At 46.0% G+C, this 17,793-nt stretch overlaps 1 protein-coding gene across 8 annotated transcripts in view; it reads right to left on the bottom strand.

Moving 5' to 3' along the window:
• LOC118387048 (SAM and SH3 domain-containing protein 1-like) overlaps positions 1 to 17,793 on the bottom strand; it is a 342,773-nt gene that overhangs the window by 41,908 nt on the left and 283,072 nt on the right. For 7 of the 8 annotated variants that reach the window (XM_052523873.1, XM_035775159.2, XM_052523875.1 and 4 more), the window contains exons 5-8: positions 7,887 to 7,927; positions 7,537 to 7,626; positions 7,216 to 7,328; positions 6,098 to 6,199 (exon numbers count right to left, since the gene is read on the bottom strand). In XM_052523873.1, the coding sequence (XP_052379833.1) occupies positions 6,098 to 6,199; positions 7,216 to 7,328; positions 7,537 to 7,626; positions 7,887 to 7,927 (346 nt within the window). The remainder of the gene's footprint in view (positions 1 to 6,097; positions 6,200 to 7,215; positions 7,329 to 7,536; positions 7,627 to 7,886; positions 7,928 to 17,793) is intronic. The other variant, XM_052523874.1, reaches the window with a different exon arrangement.

Genomic DNA, 17,793 nt, shown 5'->3' with positions numbered 1-17,793 from the left:
ACAATGTCAACTCACATACACACACACACACACCGTCATTATCAGCTTTGAGTCTTGTGTGGTCGAGCATACATGGTGCACATACAAACTAAACCAGATCTAAAACGACCAGTAAAAACTGGTGCAAACCCGAAAGCAGTTCCCTGCCTCACAAAAATACAGAAAAAATATTGAAATGTAATTGAGCTAAGCAGTTGAGTGTGACTTGTTACTCACCGCTTTAGGCATTTAGGACAGCAGACTTGTGCTTTTACCATTCCCAGGTCAGTGTAAAAAGCATGCATCAGGCTGTCCCTGTCCCATCTAGTCCCAGGTTAGTCACACGGCATATCCAGAGAGAGACACGCACAGTCACACAACATACACACTCACAGCATTGACACACACTCACTCTGACACACTCCCTGCAGCTCGTTGGCAAAGGCAGCTCTGCAGAATGAAAGCGATGGGAGAGTGAGAGCGAGCAGGCTGCTGGTGCTATTGAGCAGCAGCAGAGAGAAAAGGCATGTTGTGCCTGGAGGAGAGAGAACAATCCCAGCGTTTGAGCTCCTGACCCTGCCTTGGCCCCCACATCTCTAATGTCCAGCCCTGGAATGTGGGCGCTCTCTCTCTCTCTGCTCCCGGGGGGATGAGAGAGACGGAGAGACAGAGAGTGAGAGAACGATTGGAGAGGGAGCAGGGCAAGAGGACGGATATTTGGACAGAGCAACCACAGAGCTACACAGACAAACACACAAAGAAACACACAGACACACATAGCCATTTGAAAGATGGGGGATGACCTAATTCCATTTGAAAGATGGGGGATGACCTAATTCCATTTGAAGGTGGCGGACATTACCCCCGGCACACACCCCCAGGCCCAAAAGAGGGAAGATATTCATATCCATTTTAAACTGATGTTTTATCAAGCAGAGCCCCCCCCCCTCCTCATGCTGCATTTCAGGGGCCTGAGGGGAGTGAGAGCTCTTTGTCCTTCCTCACTTCCTCTATTCCTCCCTCCGACGGCGCGTACAAACAGCCCTGAAGACAGGCCGAGTGTTCCTCCGAACAATACACCTCCAGTCATCCCCCTATCCTCTCTCCCTCTGTCTATCGGACATCCCATCCATCAATCCAGTTGGACAGGAAGCAGGCCTCTGGCAGCCAAGGGCATAGAGAGGGTTAACAGGGAGATTAGCCTGCTAGGGCCCTGTCTGTCTGCAGCTCCACATCAAAGGGCAGTCAGAGCCAGACTGTACAGCAGGCCAGACTCAGACCCGGGGCTGTATCTCTGCATAATGCCTTACAACAGGCCTTTCTCCTTGAAGGAATCAATTTATTACTAGAAAGGAATAGGTTCAAGGAAAACTTTGCTTGCATTTGAAAACGGTTTGAAAGCCTGACAGAATTTTGTCCAGAATGTCCACAGATCCACATCATAAAGCCAGACTGTATACTGCAGGCAGCTTGGTGTAGAGGTCTTCACGGATCTACCCGAACCTGATCCCCCTTGGATTCCGCTCGGTGGCACGGGCCTTGGATCTGTGTGACAATATGTGAAATACTGATCGGATCCGATATTTTTTTAATCTTAAATGACTGTCAGGGCGTCCCCTTTCATCAATATGTCAATATCCTTGTGACAAAATGACATATTCGCTTCGTGAAAACCAGCCACTGCACACTGCAGACACGTGACGCGGGGTGAAATAGGCTATAGGCCGAGCTGTTGTGGGAGAGGAAGAGGACGCAGCGGAAACAAATGATAGCCTAGGCCAGGGTCATTGATTTGTTTAGGCTTGGTCTATTTAGAAGGGTATTTTACTATTTCATTAACAATTAACTTATGTTGAATGACTCGAGTCAAGTGTGATACAGTATTTGTCAGCATAAAGATGAGTGACTCTCTAGTTTTGTGGATTTTGTTCAAAATAAACAAGTTATACTGCAGAGTGACTGACACATTCTTTCTGATCGTCTAATAAATAGCCCTTTTAGACCAAGTTAATCTGCTCATGTGTGTGTGTGTGTGTGTGTGTGTGGTAGACTGATAAACCTGTCTGCAGAAAATATTGTAGCCTAATATTGAAATATTGCTGATTTATTGATTGTGTAATGCATGGATAAGTATAAGAAATATCAGGACAACTTCTCTCTTCAATTATGAATTTTTAATTAACTCTCTGGATGGTAGTCAGTCAAATCAGTCAGGTTTCAAGACTAGTCATTCAACTGAGACTGCTCTTCTCTGTATCACGGAGGCGCTCCGCACCGCTAAAGCTAACTCTCTCTCCTCTGCTCTCATCCTTCTAGACCTATCGGCTGCCTTCGATACTGTGAACCATCAGATCCTCCTCTCCACCCTCTCCGAGTTGGGCATCTCCGGCGCGGCCCACGCTTGGATTGCGTCCTACCTGACAGGTCGCTCCTACCAGGTGGCGTGGCGAGAATCTGTGGTCCTTCTGTAGCTCAGTTGGTAGAGCATGGCGCTTGTAATGCCAGGGTAGTGGGTTCGATTCCCGGGACCACCCATACGTAGAATGTATGCACACATGACTGTAAGTCGCTTTGGATAAAAGCATCTGCTAAATGGCATATATTATTATTATTATTATTATTATTATTAATCTGTCTCCTCACCACGCGCTCTCACCACTGGTGTCCCCCAGGGCTCTGTTCTAGGCCCTCTCCTATTCTCGCTATACACCAAGTCACTTGGCTCTGTCATAACCTCACATGGTCTCTCCTATCATTGCTATGCAGACGACACACAATTAATCTTCTCCTTTCCCCCTTCTGATGACCAGGTGGCGAATCGCATCTCTGCATGTCTGGCAGACATATCAGTGTGGATGACGGATCACCACCTCAAGCTGAACCTCGGCAAGACGGAGCTGCTCTTCCTCCCGGGGAAGGACTGCCCGTTCCATGATCTCGCCATCACGGTTGACAACTCCATTGTGTCCTCCTCCCAGAGCGCTAAGAACCTTGGCGTGATCCTGGACAACACCCTGTCGTTCTCAACTAACATCAAGGCAGTGGCCCGTTCCTGTAGGTTCATGCTCTACAACATCCGCAGAGTACGACCCTGCCTCACACAGGAAACGGCGCAGGTCCTAATCCAGGCACTTGTCATCTCCCGTCTGGATTACTGCAACTCGCTGTTGGCTGGGCTCCCTGCCTGTGCCATTAAACCCCTACAACTCATCCAGAACGCCGCAGCCCGTCTGGTGTTCAACCTTCCCAAGTTCTCTCACGTCACCCCGCTCCTCCGCTCTCTCCACTGGCTTCCAGTTGAAGCTTGCATCCGCTACAAGACCATGGTGCTTGCCTACGGAGCTGTGAGGGGAACGGCACCTCAGTACCTCCAGGCTCTGATCAGGCCCTACACCCAAACAAGGGCACTGCATTCATCCACCTCTGGCCTGCTCACCTCCCTACCACTGAGGAAGTACAGTTCCCGCTCAGCCCAGTCAAAACTGTTCGCTGCTCTGGCCCCCCAATGGTGGAACAAACTCCCTCACGACGCCAGGACAGCGGAGTCAATCACCACCTTCCGGAGACACCTGAAACCCCACCTCTTTAAGGAATACCTAGGATAGGATAAGTAATCCTTCTCACCCCCCCCCCCTTTAAGATTTAGATGCACTATTGTAAAGTGACTGTTCCACTGGATGTCATAAGGTGAATGCACCAATTTGTAAGTCGCTCTGGATAAGAGCGTCTGCTAAATGACTTAAATGTAAATGTAATGTAAAATGTAAATGTAGTCCTACACAGCTGTGGATTGGATGACTTTTCTATCAAACCTGCATCCAAACCAATCTCAGGCTGTATAGGCTAATTCTGTAGGCCCAAAGGATATATCTCCATTCTATTTTGAACAAAAAATATTAAGCTACTATAATGACTTAGACTCGAGTTATAGAAATATACCATTGTTATGTGGTAATTTTAGGATGCTAAATAGTCAGCAAGTGCTGTGTGTTAGAAAGTGTTAGACATACCTTTAGTCTAAATCAATGTTTATCAAAGAGTGAAATAGGCTAGTTTGGAAAGTTTAAAAAGTTAACTATTCACTGCTCTCAGTCTGGCACGCGATGATCATCCCCCCAAAATTCCTCCTGCTCAAATATTTGGTCAAGAAATTAGGAAAATATTTTGGAAAACCTCATAATGTTCTCTGAGTCCCTGGCGGCGTAGTGTGTTACTGATGGTAGGCTTTGTTACTTTGGTCCCAGCTCTCTGCAGGTCATTCACTATGTCCCCCCGTGTGGATTTTTGCTCACCGTTCTTGTGATCATTTTGACCCCACGGGGTGAGATCTTGTGTGGAGCCACAGATTGAGGGAGATTATCAGTGGTCTTGTATGTCTTCCATTTCCTAATAATTGCTCCCACAGTTGATTTCTTCAAACCAAGCTGCTTACCTATTGCAGATTCAGTCTTCCCAGCCTGGTGCAGGTCTACAATTTCGTTTCTGGTGTCCTTTGACAGCTCTTTGGTCTTGGCCATAGTGGAGTTTGGAGTGTGACTGTTTGAGGTTGTGGACAGGTGTCTTTTATACTGATAACAAGTTCAAACAGGTGCCATTAATACAGGTAACGAGTGGAGGACAGAGGAGCCTCTTAAAGAAGACGTTACAGGTCTGTGAGAGCCAGAAATCTTGCTTGTTTGTAGGTGACCAAATACTTATTTTCCACTATAATTTGCAAATAAATTCATTTAAAATCCTACAATGTGATTTTCTGGATTTCTTTTCTCATTTTGTCTGTCATAGTTGAAGTGTACCTATGATGAAAATTACAGGCCTCTCTCATCTTTTTAACTTGCACAATTGGTGGCTGACTAAATACTTTTTTGCCCCACTGTATATGTCATTATGAAAATACTATCCTGTACACCACAAATATTTGAAATACAACCATAAATGCACAAACAAGTCGAAACAATTTTGCTGGCTTACGTTTTTCATATTTTGGATCCATTTGGGTTGGATACAGACCCGACCCAATTTTGAATCGGATTCTCTCTCAACTCGGGCATGTTTTGGGTCGGACCTGGTTCACCTTGGATCCGGATCGGATATAGATTTTCAAGCGAAATGACCCGATCCTGTTGGGGCCAGGTAGGAATTTCACGGATCCAATTCGGTTCGGATCTCAATTTTGGGATCCGAGAAGACCTCTAGCTTGGTGTCAAGGCTGTGGCGGCACCATGCTAGGGCAGACGTCTTCAGAGCAAAAGACCTGTCACTAAACCCCATGGTCTGGAAGGACACTTCAGGACTGGGAGGTCCAGAGCCTGCTCTCCACTGACCACAGCTGGTCATCTGGACAGATACTTTCAGCACTGACTTAAAGGGACATTTTACTCAAAAACAATATTTTGGTATTTGTTTCATTAGTCCACTATTGATACAGTCCCAAAATGTTTTGCATGTCAGCAGTCAAGTAGGCAAGATATTGGACTTTTCAGAAGAAAGGTGTCTCCAGCCAAATCATCATATGATGCAAAACACATCATCATGATGATTGAGACATTTTTCTTTTTAAAAGTCCAATATCTTGACTGCTGACATGCAAAACACTAAATACCAAAAGATAGTTTTTGAGTGATATTCCCCTTTAAGATGGAAGAAGGGGGAAACGATACAGGGTGGAATCAGGACTGGGGCTTGATGGAAATCAGTTCCTAGTTCAGAGTTCATCTTTAAGGACAACATTAAAGTGTTCTATAACCTTAATTAGTCATTTTTCCTCTTCACTGCAAAATCCAGGGTGGGGATGCATGCACTGATCAACCCAATCCCAGTCTTACAGGCTCATAGTCTGCACTACACACATAGTTGAGTGTCAACACACACGGGATGCTGGGGTATGCCATTAGTTAATATCCAGGTTAGTTAGGGAAGGGACGTCACAGCTAATGGTCTCATACATGTGTCCTCACACACACAAATACCCACTCCAAGGTAACATACACACACACACACAGACATAATTCCAACATGAAACAAAACAAAGATGGCTGCTCCTCTGTGGGGCTTTGATCCTGAGGTGTTTGAGGTCACGGGGTGAGAGGTGAAAGTTCAGTCAAAGGTCAGAAGTACTTACTTTGCAGTTTGAGGACTGGTTTAGATTGGGAGTGGATCCATCAGTCCACTCTGCAGTGTCAGTACTGCTGGACTGTCTGCTATGGTTCTCATACTCCTTCAGCTATAGGAGAACAAGAGTTTAGAGAGAGGGCAGGGGATAATGGCCCACTCTCACTATAGAAACAGCTACCCCTCCACACACACAACCAAACCAACACCAAGACACAATGTAGATACAAACGTAGAACACACACACATACACAGGTCACAGGCCAACATAAGTGAGGTCCAACGAAACAAATACAAGACAACTGTTCACAAAGGCTGCTCCTTGATTCCCGAGTCTGATTTGTTTGAGTGTCAGTCACAGTGGAGGAGAGTAAAAGTCAGACCAGCACCCAATAACACACCAGAGATACAGGCAGAGCTGGAGGAGAATCAACGTCTGCCTTGTGGAGAGAGACCTACAGTAATTCTACAAGACTGCAGTCACCCACATCATTCTCTCCTTTACAGTTACCACAGAGTGGGAGAGGGAGGATGAGAGGAGAGGAGGAAGAAGAGAGGAAGAGAACAGAGAACAGCAGAACAAATGACCGGGAGAGATGAGAAAAAGTGAAGACGAATTTGACAAACAACCAGATGAACATAGACAGAGAAAGGAGAGAAGAGGAGACAAGAGGGACCACTGAATGCCACTCCAGCCACCACATCCACCCAGAGGACAAATCCAGAATGCACCACTCTAACCACCCACCAGGGGGGCCACTGAGCTAACATGTCCAGCTATCCCTACAGCATGAACAGCCCCCCCCAGGTGGCAGGCGCCCTTGGCCAGGGTCTGGGGCGGCATGAGTGTGTTTGTGTGTAAAAAAATAGCAATGCAAGGTTATTATTAAAGCCAAATGAATGATTAGTAAGAGTAAGTCGTTTTAGTAAAAGCTGGATATGGAGCTTGGTGGATGAAACGGGAGAGAGGGCAGGTTTGGAGCCGGGCGAGCCCACGATGCAGTGATGGAGCTGGGGCTTGGGGCCAGCTTGAAGGTGGGGTGGAGGTCCTCTCCAGGGCCTGGGTGGGGGTCTGTCTGAGAGGGAGAGTGGGGGTAAGGCGTACAGGGTGGGTAAGAGGGTTCCTACCCGAGCTAAAGCCTCTTCCACAGTGATCATTTTCTCCTTCACCATCATCATCAGCTGGATGCGCTCTTCATCACTCATGGTGATCTCACTGGCCACGTAGCCTATGTCCTCTCCTAGACAAATGTCAGAGAAAGTCAATGGTCAGGGCTAAAGTCAGAGAATTATAAAACAGCTGGGGCATAACATAGAGTATTATGGAATAACATGAAAAATGGGCCAAAAATAAGTAATTCCCAGATAATAAATATGATAAATTAGAATTGAACAATGTAATTTCCATGAAAATAACACACTATATAACAAAGTGTAATAATGTCATACCTTTTGACGTCTGCTGCATGACTCCCTTCTGAGACGTCTTGCGGAAATTCTGCCAGAAGGATTTGTTCTTCTTCTTATTGTCCCATTTACCTAGGAGGAACAGAGAGAGAGAGAGAGATTGTCAGATAACACTACGACACACACTCACAGACACCCAGACACATCAGAAGGACCCAGTGTTTAAGAGAGAGCATTATCTGGAGTGTAAATAAGGAAATGTTTAGAATTCAATTTTACTTGATTTATTCACTACCGGTAATTCAAATAAAATTGACCCCAACCCTGCTGGTTAGCTAGAAACAGTAACAGAAAACAGAAGTATTTTTTGTTAAAGGTTGATTGCTACTAACCTCCAGAGCCATCTTCAGAGCTGGACTTGTGCAGAGACATCCTGGAAAGTACAATGGTGACAGAGAGGAGAGAGAGGGTTAACATCAGAATAATAGATCCTTATTTCTTCTCAGCACCACACACCATTACTTCTCTAGCACAGAGACGTCTAAACACTGGGGACGTCCAGTCAACTCTGTCCCTCTGAGATAGAACATATGCTGTTGTTTGGACGCGATGCTGCTGATGTCTCTGCGTTTCAGGGTTTTTACTCTGGCTGCTGTTCAATGTCTTCACCACTAGAGGACAGAGGTGGAGCTCTACACACACACACAGGCTGGCTCCTGAGTAGCGCAGGGCAGAGATACCTTTAGAAGAAAGGAATGGGGGGGGATGAGAGGAGAAGAGGGTGGGGGTTGGAAGAGAGGAGTGGATGAGAGGAGACGAGGAGAAGGAGGAGGACAGGGCTGATGGGAAGATGGGGAAAGAGTGGATTGGAGTGGATGAAGAAGGGAAGGGGAGGGGCAAAGGAGATGGTAGAAGAGAAAAGGAGAAAATAGGGATTAAAAAAAGAGTAGACAGAGAGAAAACCACGGGGCAGACTCAGCCTGTTTCTGTTTCCACTTCCCTCCTCGGGATAGACAGAGTCGAGAGAGAGCGAGAGAGACAGAGACGCAGAGAGAGAGGGAGAGAGAGAGAGAGAGAGAGAGAGAGGGAGGAAGAGAGAGAGAGAGACACGGAGACAGAGAGATAGAGCAAGACAGAGAGAAAGGAAGAGAGATAGAGAGACAGAGAGATAGAGAGAGAGAGATAGAGAGAGAGACACAGAGAGATAGAGAAAGAGAGAGACACAGAGAGATAGAGAGAGGAAGAGAGAAAGAGAGAGACACAGAGAGAGAGAGAGAGGAAGAGACACAGAGAGAGAGAGAGAGAGAGAGAGAGAGAGAGAGAGAGAGAGAGAGAGAGAGAGAGAGAGAGAGAGAGAGAGAGAGAGAGAGAGAGAGAGAGAGAGAGAGAGAGAGAGAGAGAGAGAGAGAGAGAGAGAGAGAGAGAGAAGAGAGAGAGAGAGAGAGAGAGAGAGAGAGAGAGACAGAGAGATAGTGAGCTAGCGGGAGGAGAGAGAGAGAGAGACACGGAGACAGAGAGATAGAGAGGAAGAGAGAGAGAGAGAGAGAGAGACACAGAGACGCAGAGAGATAGTGAGCTAGCGGGAGGAAGAGAGAGAGAGAGACACGGAGACAGAGAGATAGAGAGCGAGAGGGAGGAAGAGAGAGATGGGGGAAAGAGTTAAGAGAGCGTGGAAAGTTACTGGAGTGAGGAAGAGTAAGGATGCGAGAGCCTCAAAACTTCACTTTAATTTGACAACCTGATTCTCACTGCCCTCAAAAGCAAGAACTCACAACATTGAATAAGAAGACCCTAAAAGCTTCTCTAGAGTTCTATTAAACAATATAAATAGTACAGGTCTATACATTGACAAATGTTATCCCAAGTAGTTCCAGTCTTGGGCTGATGTTTGAGTGTTGTTTTCTCCTATTCTCTGTTTATCCTCTTCCATTCCCGTTTACGGGGCAGCGCCCAACACAGAACACATGTTCACTGTGGCGAATTCTTTCTCTTGTTATGGAAGAAAGGGACACCACATGAATGGATCTGTTTTCAGTCTGTTTTCCAGAGAGGACGAAGACATGATAAACTCATTTGTTCTCTTCAGAGTCCAGGAAAAAACAGAGATTTTTGAGAGAGAGTGATTGGCACCATTTAAATGTATTAGTGATATAATGATAGTATTATACGTTTATTAAAGTATTTTGTGTTCACCAGTATATGTGTCTACGGCAGTGTGTGTCTATAGCAGTGTGTGTCTATGGCAGTGTGTGTCTACGGCAGTGTGTGTCTACGGCAGTGTGTGTCTATGGCAGTGTGTGTCTAAGGCAGTGTGTGTCTACGGCAGTGTGTGTCTACGGCAGTGTGTGTCTACGGCAGTGTGTGTCTACGGCAGTGTGTGTCTACGGCAGTGTGTGTCTACGGCAGTGTGTGTCTACGGCAGTGTGTGTCTACGGCAGTGTGTGTCTATGGCAGTGTGTGTCTATGGCAGTGTGTGTCTATGGCAGTGTGTGTCTATGGCAGTGTGTGTCTATAGCAGTGTGTGTCTATAGCGGTGTGTGTCTATAGCGGTGTGTGTCTATGGCAGTGTGTGTATGGCAGTGTGTGTATGGCAGTGTGTGTCTATGGCAGTGTGTGTCTATGGCAGTGTGTGTCTATGGCAGTGTGTGTCTATAGCAGTGTGTGTCTATAGCACTGTGTGTCTATGGCAGTGTGTGTCTATGGCAGTGTGTGTCTATAGCAGTGTGTGTCTATGGCAGTGTGTGTCTATGGCAGTGTGTGTCTATGGCAGCGTGTGTCTATGGCAGCGTGTGTGTCTATAGCAGTGTGTGTCTATAGCAGTGTGTGTCTATAGCAGTGTGTGTCTGGCAGTGTGTGTCTGGCAGTGTGTGTCTATGGCAGTGTGTGTCTATAGCAGTGTGTGTCTATAGCAGTGTGTGTCTATAGCAGTGTCTGTCTGGCAGTGTGTGTCTTTGGCAGTGTGTGTCTATAGCAGTGTGTGTCTATAGCAGTGTGTGTCTATAGCGGTGTGTGTCTATAGCGGTGTGTGTCTATAGCGGTGTGTGTCTATAGCGGTGTGTGTCTACGGCAGCGTAGCCTAGTGGTTAGAGTGTTGGACTAGTAACTGGAAGGTTGTGAGTTCAAACCCCCGAGCTGACAAGGTACAAATCTGTCGTTCTGCCCCTGAACAGGCAGTTAACCCACTGTTCCCAGGCCGTCATTGAAAATAAGAATGTGTTCTTAACTGACTTGCCTGGTTAAATAAAGGTAAAAAAAAAAAAAAAAAAAATGGCAGTGTGTGTCTATGGCAGTGTGTGTATGGCAGTGTGTGTCTATAGCGGTGTGTGTCTATAGCACTGTGTGTCTATAGCACTGTGTGTCTATGGCAGTGTGTGTCTATGGCAGTGTGTGTCTATGGCAGTGTGTGTCTATGGCAGTGTGTGTCTATGGCAGTACGTGTCTATGGCAGTGTGTGTCTATGGCAGTGTGTGTCTATGGCAGTGTGTGTCTATGGCAGTGTGTGTCTATGGCAGTGTGTGTCTATGTGTGTCTATGGCAGTGTGTGTCTATGGCAGTGTGTGTCTATGGCAGTGTGTGTCTATGGCTATGGCAGTGTGTGTCTAAGGCAGTGTGTGTCTAAGGCAGTGTGTGTCTATGGCAGTGTGTGTCTATGGCAGTGTGTGTCTATGGCAGTGTGTGTCTATGGCAGTGTGTGTCTATGGCAGTGTGTGTCTATGGCAGTGTGTGTCTGGCAGTGTGTGTCTATAGCAGTGTGTGTCTGGCAGTGTGTGTCTTTGGCAGTGTGTGTCTATGGCAGTGTGTGTCTATAGCAGTGTGTGTCTATGGCAGTGTGTGTCTATGGCAGTGTGTGTCTATGGCAGTGTGTGTCTATGGCAGTGTGTGTCTAAGGCAGTGTGTGTCTAAGGCAGTGTGTGTCTATGGCAGTGTGTCTCTATAGCAGTGTGTGTCTGGCAGTGTGTGTCTATAGCAGTGCGTGTCTGGCAGTGTGTGTCTATAGCAGTGTGTGTCTATAGCAGTGTGTGTCTATGGCAGTGTGTGTCTATGGCAGTGTGTCTATAGCAGTGTGTCTATAGCAGTGTGTGTCTATAGCAGTGTGTGTCTATAGCAGTGTGTGTCTATAGCAGTGTGTCTCTATAGCAGTGTGTGTCTAGCAGTGTGTGTCTGGAAGTGTGTGTCTGGAAGTGTGTGTCTATGGCAGTGTGTGTCTATAGCAGTGTGTGTCTATAGCAGTGTGTGTCTATAGCAGTGTGTGTCTATAGCAGTGTGTGTCTATAGCAGTGTGTGTCTGGCAGTGTGTGTATGGCAGTGTGTGTCTATAGCAGTGTGTGTCTATAGCAGTGTGTGTCTATAGCAGTGTGTGTCTATAGCAGAGTGTGTCTATAGCAGTGTGTGTCTATAACAGTGTGTGTCTATGGCAGTGTGTGTCTATGGCAGTGTGTGTCTATAGCAGTGTGTGTCTGGCAGTGTGTGTATGGCAGTGTGTGTATGGCAGTGTGTGTCTATGGCAGTGTATGTCTATGGCAGTGTATGTCTATAGCAGTGTGTGTCTATAGCAGCGTGTGTCTATGGCAGTGTGTGTCTATAGCAGAGTGTCTATAGCAGTGTGTGTCTATAGCAGTGTGTCTATAGCAGAGTGTCTATAGCAGTGTGTGTCTATAGCAGTGTGTCTATAGCAGAGTGTCTATAGCAGAGTGTGTCTATAGCAGAGTGTGTCTATAGCAGAGTGTCTATAGCAGAGTGTGTCTATAGCAGAGTGTGTCTATAGCAGAGTGTGTCTATAGCAGAGTGTCTATAGCAGTGTGTGTCTATAGCAGTGTGTGTCTATAGCAGTGTGTGTCTATAGCAGTGTGTCTATAGCAGAGTGTCTATAGCAGAGTGTCTATAGCAGAGTGTGTCTATAGCAGAGTGTCTATAGCAGTGTGTGTCTATAGCAGAGTGTCTATGGCAGTGGACAGTCTGGCAGTGCATTGTCTGTCAGTGCTCCCTGCTCTGTTGGAGTTATGGTTAAACACATGAATCATGCAGGGGGAGTCAGAGAGGACAGCTTGTCCAGTAGTAGAGGCCCACAGAGACACATTAAGTCTGTCTTCATCAGGCATCCAGTGACCCACACACACCCCTCCTGAGAGAGATAAACTCAGGCCCTGGCCTCCATGCTAAACCCATCACACAAACAGACACACGCACGCTGATGCATGCAGAGAGGTAGAGACAGGTGGTTGTCAGTTCAGTGAGGTTGGAGGCATTGTGTGTGTGTCTGTGGCAGGAACAAAACAAGCACGACAGGTCTCCCCTCCTCTTTGTGAGGGTGTGTGTGCATAGTAGACGTGACGGCCTTCTGGGCACTATGGGAAAGTTTAGGGCCGTTTAAAGCCTGGCTGCCATGGCAACATAATGAGATGCTAATGGTCTGTATGCTTGCCACCTCCTCATCTATCTCTCTATCCCCCTCTTTCTCTTCCTCTCTCTATTCTCTCTATCTCCGGGTTAGGCCCCAGTGGGCCCCAACTAATGCTAATAGAACTCCCCCAACAGAAGATCTTTCTCCTGTAACCTAGCCCCCTGCTCTATAAATTACCACACACACACACACACACACACACACACACACACACACACACACACACACACACACACACACACACACACACACACACACACACACACACACACACACACACACACACACACACACACACACACACACACCAATGTTTCTAGAGTCTGTCAGTCAGACCATTGTGTGCTGAAGCTACTTAACTGGTTTAGGCTAAATCTCTGCATGCTTCTTTACTTCCAACATTTATCCTGCTTGGTTGCACTTTTTTTCTGCTTCAGCCAACTTTCTTGTTGTAAGTTAGTACAGGGAGGCCGACCTGTTGTGGCCTTTTCCTGCAGTCAATTACCCAAAGTGACCTCTTTGACCCCATGGGTGGAATGTTATTCACATTTGTCATAATTTCCTCATTAATAAAGATTTTAAAAATGAAACCGAGGAAAATACGGTGTTTCCATGTCAAACAGTTTTGTTATATTTCAGTCTTCTGTTAAGTATATAGAGTGTAATATTGGGATGCAAACTCAAAACATGTTAAGCCTTCTACCATATGTGTGAGGTGTATACTTTTGTTTAAAAGTAGATTTGTTTAAAAGACTAACAAGAAACACTCTGTGTGACCCTGATTTAGCCCACTGCAGTAAAAGGTTTGGTTCTAAACTTCCTGTTGTAACCGTACACAAAGCAACGCCATACAGAGAGTGAGTCCAAGGACAGAACCATGTATGTTGTGTGAAGGAGCATGTGCAACAGTCAGTAAGCAGTGCCTTTACTTTCCTTGTGGGGTGGAGAGTTTTAGTCATGATTGAATTATGGGCCTGAAATTATGCCACAGGAGAGTTAGGTTCCATAAAGACAGTTCTGGCTCTGTATCTTTCTCGCTGTTGGGTGTGTGTTCTATGCCTCGCCATCGCAGTGAGGAAATACTCTGGGGAAATCACACTGAAATGACTTGGCCTGAAAGCTGGTGTTTTAGTTTTCAGAGATCTATGTGGAGGTTAAATGAGGACAGATTGTACAGTGCTATGCCAGTACTAAGCTTCTCTATGTCCACACGCACACCACAATGAGAGGAGTGAGGCAGAGAGAAACACACGTGCACACACACACCTCTACAAGGGTAATGAAGCAGCCAGGGACAGGGCCTGAAAGCTCCCAGCAGGTAGCGCTCAGTCCACTGGCTACAGTACTACACACACACACACACACACACACACACACACACACACACACCGATCATCCCTCTCAAGCTCACAGCAGGGCGTCCACTCTAACAATGGGAGTCCTTACAAGGAGCCAACGGTGCGGTGAATCGCTAGAGCCCAGAGAAAGTCAATGGAGAGACAGGAGAGAGAGGACGTAGCAGTTCTCTAGGAGAAAAGATTACCTAATAATGATATACAGTAGCTCCTGTGTCATGTGATGTGTCTATTATATATCTGTCTCCCTCAGTGATAATGTCAACAGCTCGTGGCTCACTACACTACACCAGCTCTGTGGGGAGAGTGCTGACGAGGAAAAAAGACACATAGCTAGCCCACAGAGCTCCTGGCATCCGGGTGTGTGTGTGTGTGTGTGTGTGTGTGTGTGTGTGTGTGTGTGTGTGTGTGTGTGTGTGTGTGTACAGTGCCTGGCAAAAGTATTCATTCCACTTGTTTTTGCTATTTTGTTGCATTAAAAACTGTCATTTAAATGAATTTTATTTGAATTTCATGTAATGGACATACACAAAATAATCCAAATTGGTGAAGTGAAATAAAAATAAAAATTTAACATGAAAAAGTGTTGTGTGCATACAGTGGGGCAAAAAAGTATTTAGTCAGCCACCAATTGTGCAAGTTCTCCCACTTAAAAAGATGAGAGAGGCCTGTAATTTTCGTCATAGCTACACTTCAAATATGACAGACAAAATGAGAAAAGAAATCCAGAAAATCACATTGTAGGATTTTTAATGAATTTATTTGCAAATTATGGTGGAAAATAAGTATTTGGTCACCTACAAACAAGCAAGATTTCTGCTCTCACAGACCTGTAACTTCTTCTTTAAGAGGCTCCTCTGTCCTCCACTTGTTACCTGTATTAATGGCACCTGTTTGAACTTGTTATCAGTATAAAAGGCACCTGTCCACAACCTCAGTCACACTCCAAACTCCACTATGGCCAAAACCAAAGAGCTGTCAAAGGACACCAGAAACAAAATTGTAGACCTGCACCAGGCTGGGAAGACTGAATCTGCAATAGGTAAGCAGCTTGGTTTGAAGAAATCAACTGTGGGAGCAATTATTAGGAAATGGAAGACATACAAGACCACCGATAATCTCCCTCGATCTGGGGCTCCACACAAGATCTCACCCCGTGGGGTCAAAATGATCACAAGAATGATAAGCAAAAATCCCAGAACAACACGTGGGGACCTAGTGAATGACCTGCAGAGAGCTGGGACCAAAGTAACAAAGCCTACCATCAGTAACACACTACACCGCCAGAGACTCAAATCCTGCAGTGCCAGACGTGTGCCCCTGCTTAAGCCAGTACATGTCCAGGCCCGTCTGAAGTTTGCTAGAGAGCATTTGGATGATCCAGAAGAAGATTGGGAGAATGTCATATGGTCAGATGAAACCAAAATATAACTTTTTGGTAAAAACTCAACTCGTCGTGTTTGGAGGACAAAGAATGCTGAGTTGCATCCAAAGAACACCATACCTACTGTGAAGCATGGGGGTGGAAACATCATGCTTTGGGGCTTTTTTTCTGCAACGGGACCAGGACGACTGATCCTTGTAAAGGAAAGAATGAATGGGGCCATGTATCGTGAGATTATTATTATTATTAAAACCTCCTTCCATCAGCAAGGGCATTGAAGATGAAACGTGGCTGGGTCTTTCAGCATGACAATGATCCCAAACACACCGCCCGGGCAGTGGCTTCGTAAGAAGCATTTCAAGGTCCTGGAGTGGCCTAGCCAGTCTCCAGATCTCAACCCCATAGAAAAAATATTTGGAGGGAGTTTAAAGTCAGTGTTGCCCAGCAACAGCCCCAAAACATCACTGCTCTAGAGGAGATCTGCATGGAGGAATGGGCCAAAATACCAGCAACAGTGTGCGAAAGCCTTGTGAAGACTTACAGAAAATGTTTGACCTCTGTCATTGCCAACAAAGGGTATATAACAAAGTATTGAGATAAACTTTTGTTGCTGTACACCCATCCAACTTGAAGGAGCTGGAGCAGTTTTTCCTTGAAGGATGGGCAAAAATCCCAGTGGCTAAATGTGCCAAGCTTATAGAGACATACCCCAAGAGACTTGTAGCTGTAATTGCTACAAAAGGTGGCTCTACAACGTATTGACTTTGGCGGGGTGAATAGTTATGCATGCTCAAGTTTTCTGTTTTGTTGTCAATTTTACAATAAAAAATATTTTGCATCTTCAAAGTGGTAGACATGTTGTGTAAATCAAGGTTGTAAGGCAACAAAATAGGAAAAATGCCAAGGAGGGTGAATACTTTCGTAAGCCACTGTATTTGCATTCAGCATGTATGTGTACTTATACACTGTGTGTGTGTGTGTGTGTGTGTGTGTGTGTGTGTGTGTGTGTGTGTGTGTGTGTGTGTGTGTGTGTGTGTGTGTGTGTGTAAGACCTAACCACCTAGTATGAGGGGGTCCCAGTGATCCGGGATGGACAATGAGAACAGCTAACGCTAGGGAGCGGAGTCATATCCCACAGGAAGACCAGTAGGGTGACCCCTGTAGAGGTAAAGGTCAGAGGTCACAGGGATATCCTCTATGCAACAAGATCTTCTAAATTTGACGTAGTAAGGATCTATTTTTGAAGCATTAAATCCTTGTGGTTACAGGGTTAATTCCGTGTGGTTACAGGGTAATTCTGTGTGGTTACAGGGTAATTCTGTGTGGTTATAGGGTTAATTCAGCGTGGTTATAGGGTTAATTCCGTGTGGTTACAGGGTAATTACGCATGGTTACAGGGTTAATTCCGCGTGGTTACAGGGTAATTCCGCGTGGTTACAGGGTAATTCCGCGTGGTTACAGGGTTAATTCCGTGTGGGTACAGGGTTAATTCCACGTGGTTACAGGGTTAATTCCACGTGGTTACAGGGTTAATTCCGCGTGGTTACAGGGTTAATTCCGCGTGGTTACAGGGTTAATTCCGTGTGGTTACAGGATTAATTCCGCGTGGTTACAGGTTAATTCCGCGTGGTTACAGGGTTAATTCCGCGTGGTTACAGGGTTAATTCCGTGTGGTTACAGGGTTAATTCCGTGTGGTTACAGGGTAATTCCGTGTGGTTACAGGGTAATTCCGTGTGGTTACAGGCTAATTCCGTGTGGTTACAGGCTAATTCCGTGTGGTTACAGGCTAATTCCGTGTGGTTACAGGCTAATTCCGTGTGGTTACAGGCTAATTCCGTGTGGTTACAGGGTTAATTCCGTGTGGTTACAGGGTTAATTCCGCGTGGTTACAGGGTTAATTCCGCGTGGTTACAGGGTTAATTCCGCGTGGTTACAGGGTTAATTCCGCGTGGTTACAGGGTTAATTCCGCGTGGTTACAGGGTTAAGTCCGCGTGGTTACAGGGTTAATTCCGCGTGGTTACAGGGTTAATTCCGTGTGGTTACAGGGTTAATTCCGCGTGGTTACAGGGTTAATTCCGCATGGTTACAGGGTTAATTCCGCATGGTTACAGGGTTAATTCCGCGTGGTTACAGGGTTAATTCCGTGTGGTTACAGGG

The sequence above is a fragment of the Oncorhynchus keta genome, chromosome 8, assembly GCF_023373465.1.
Source record: "Oncorhynchus keta strain PuntledgeMale-10-30-2019 chromosome 8, Oket_V2, whole genome shotgun sequence".
Taxonomy (NCBI): domain Eukaryota; kingdom Metazoa; phylum Chordata; class Actinopteri; order Salmoniformes; family Salmonidae; genus Oncorhynchus; species Oncorhynchus keta.
The sequence above is the reverse complement of the archived record's forward strand: the minus strand, read 5'-3'. Positions and strand labels throughout refer to the sequence as shown.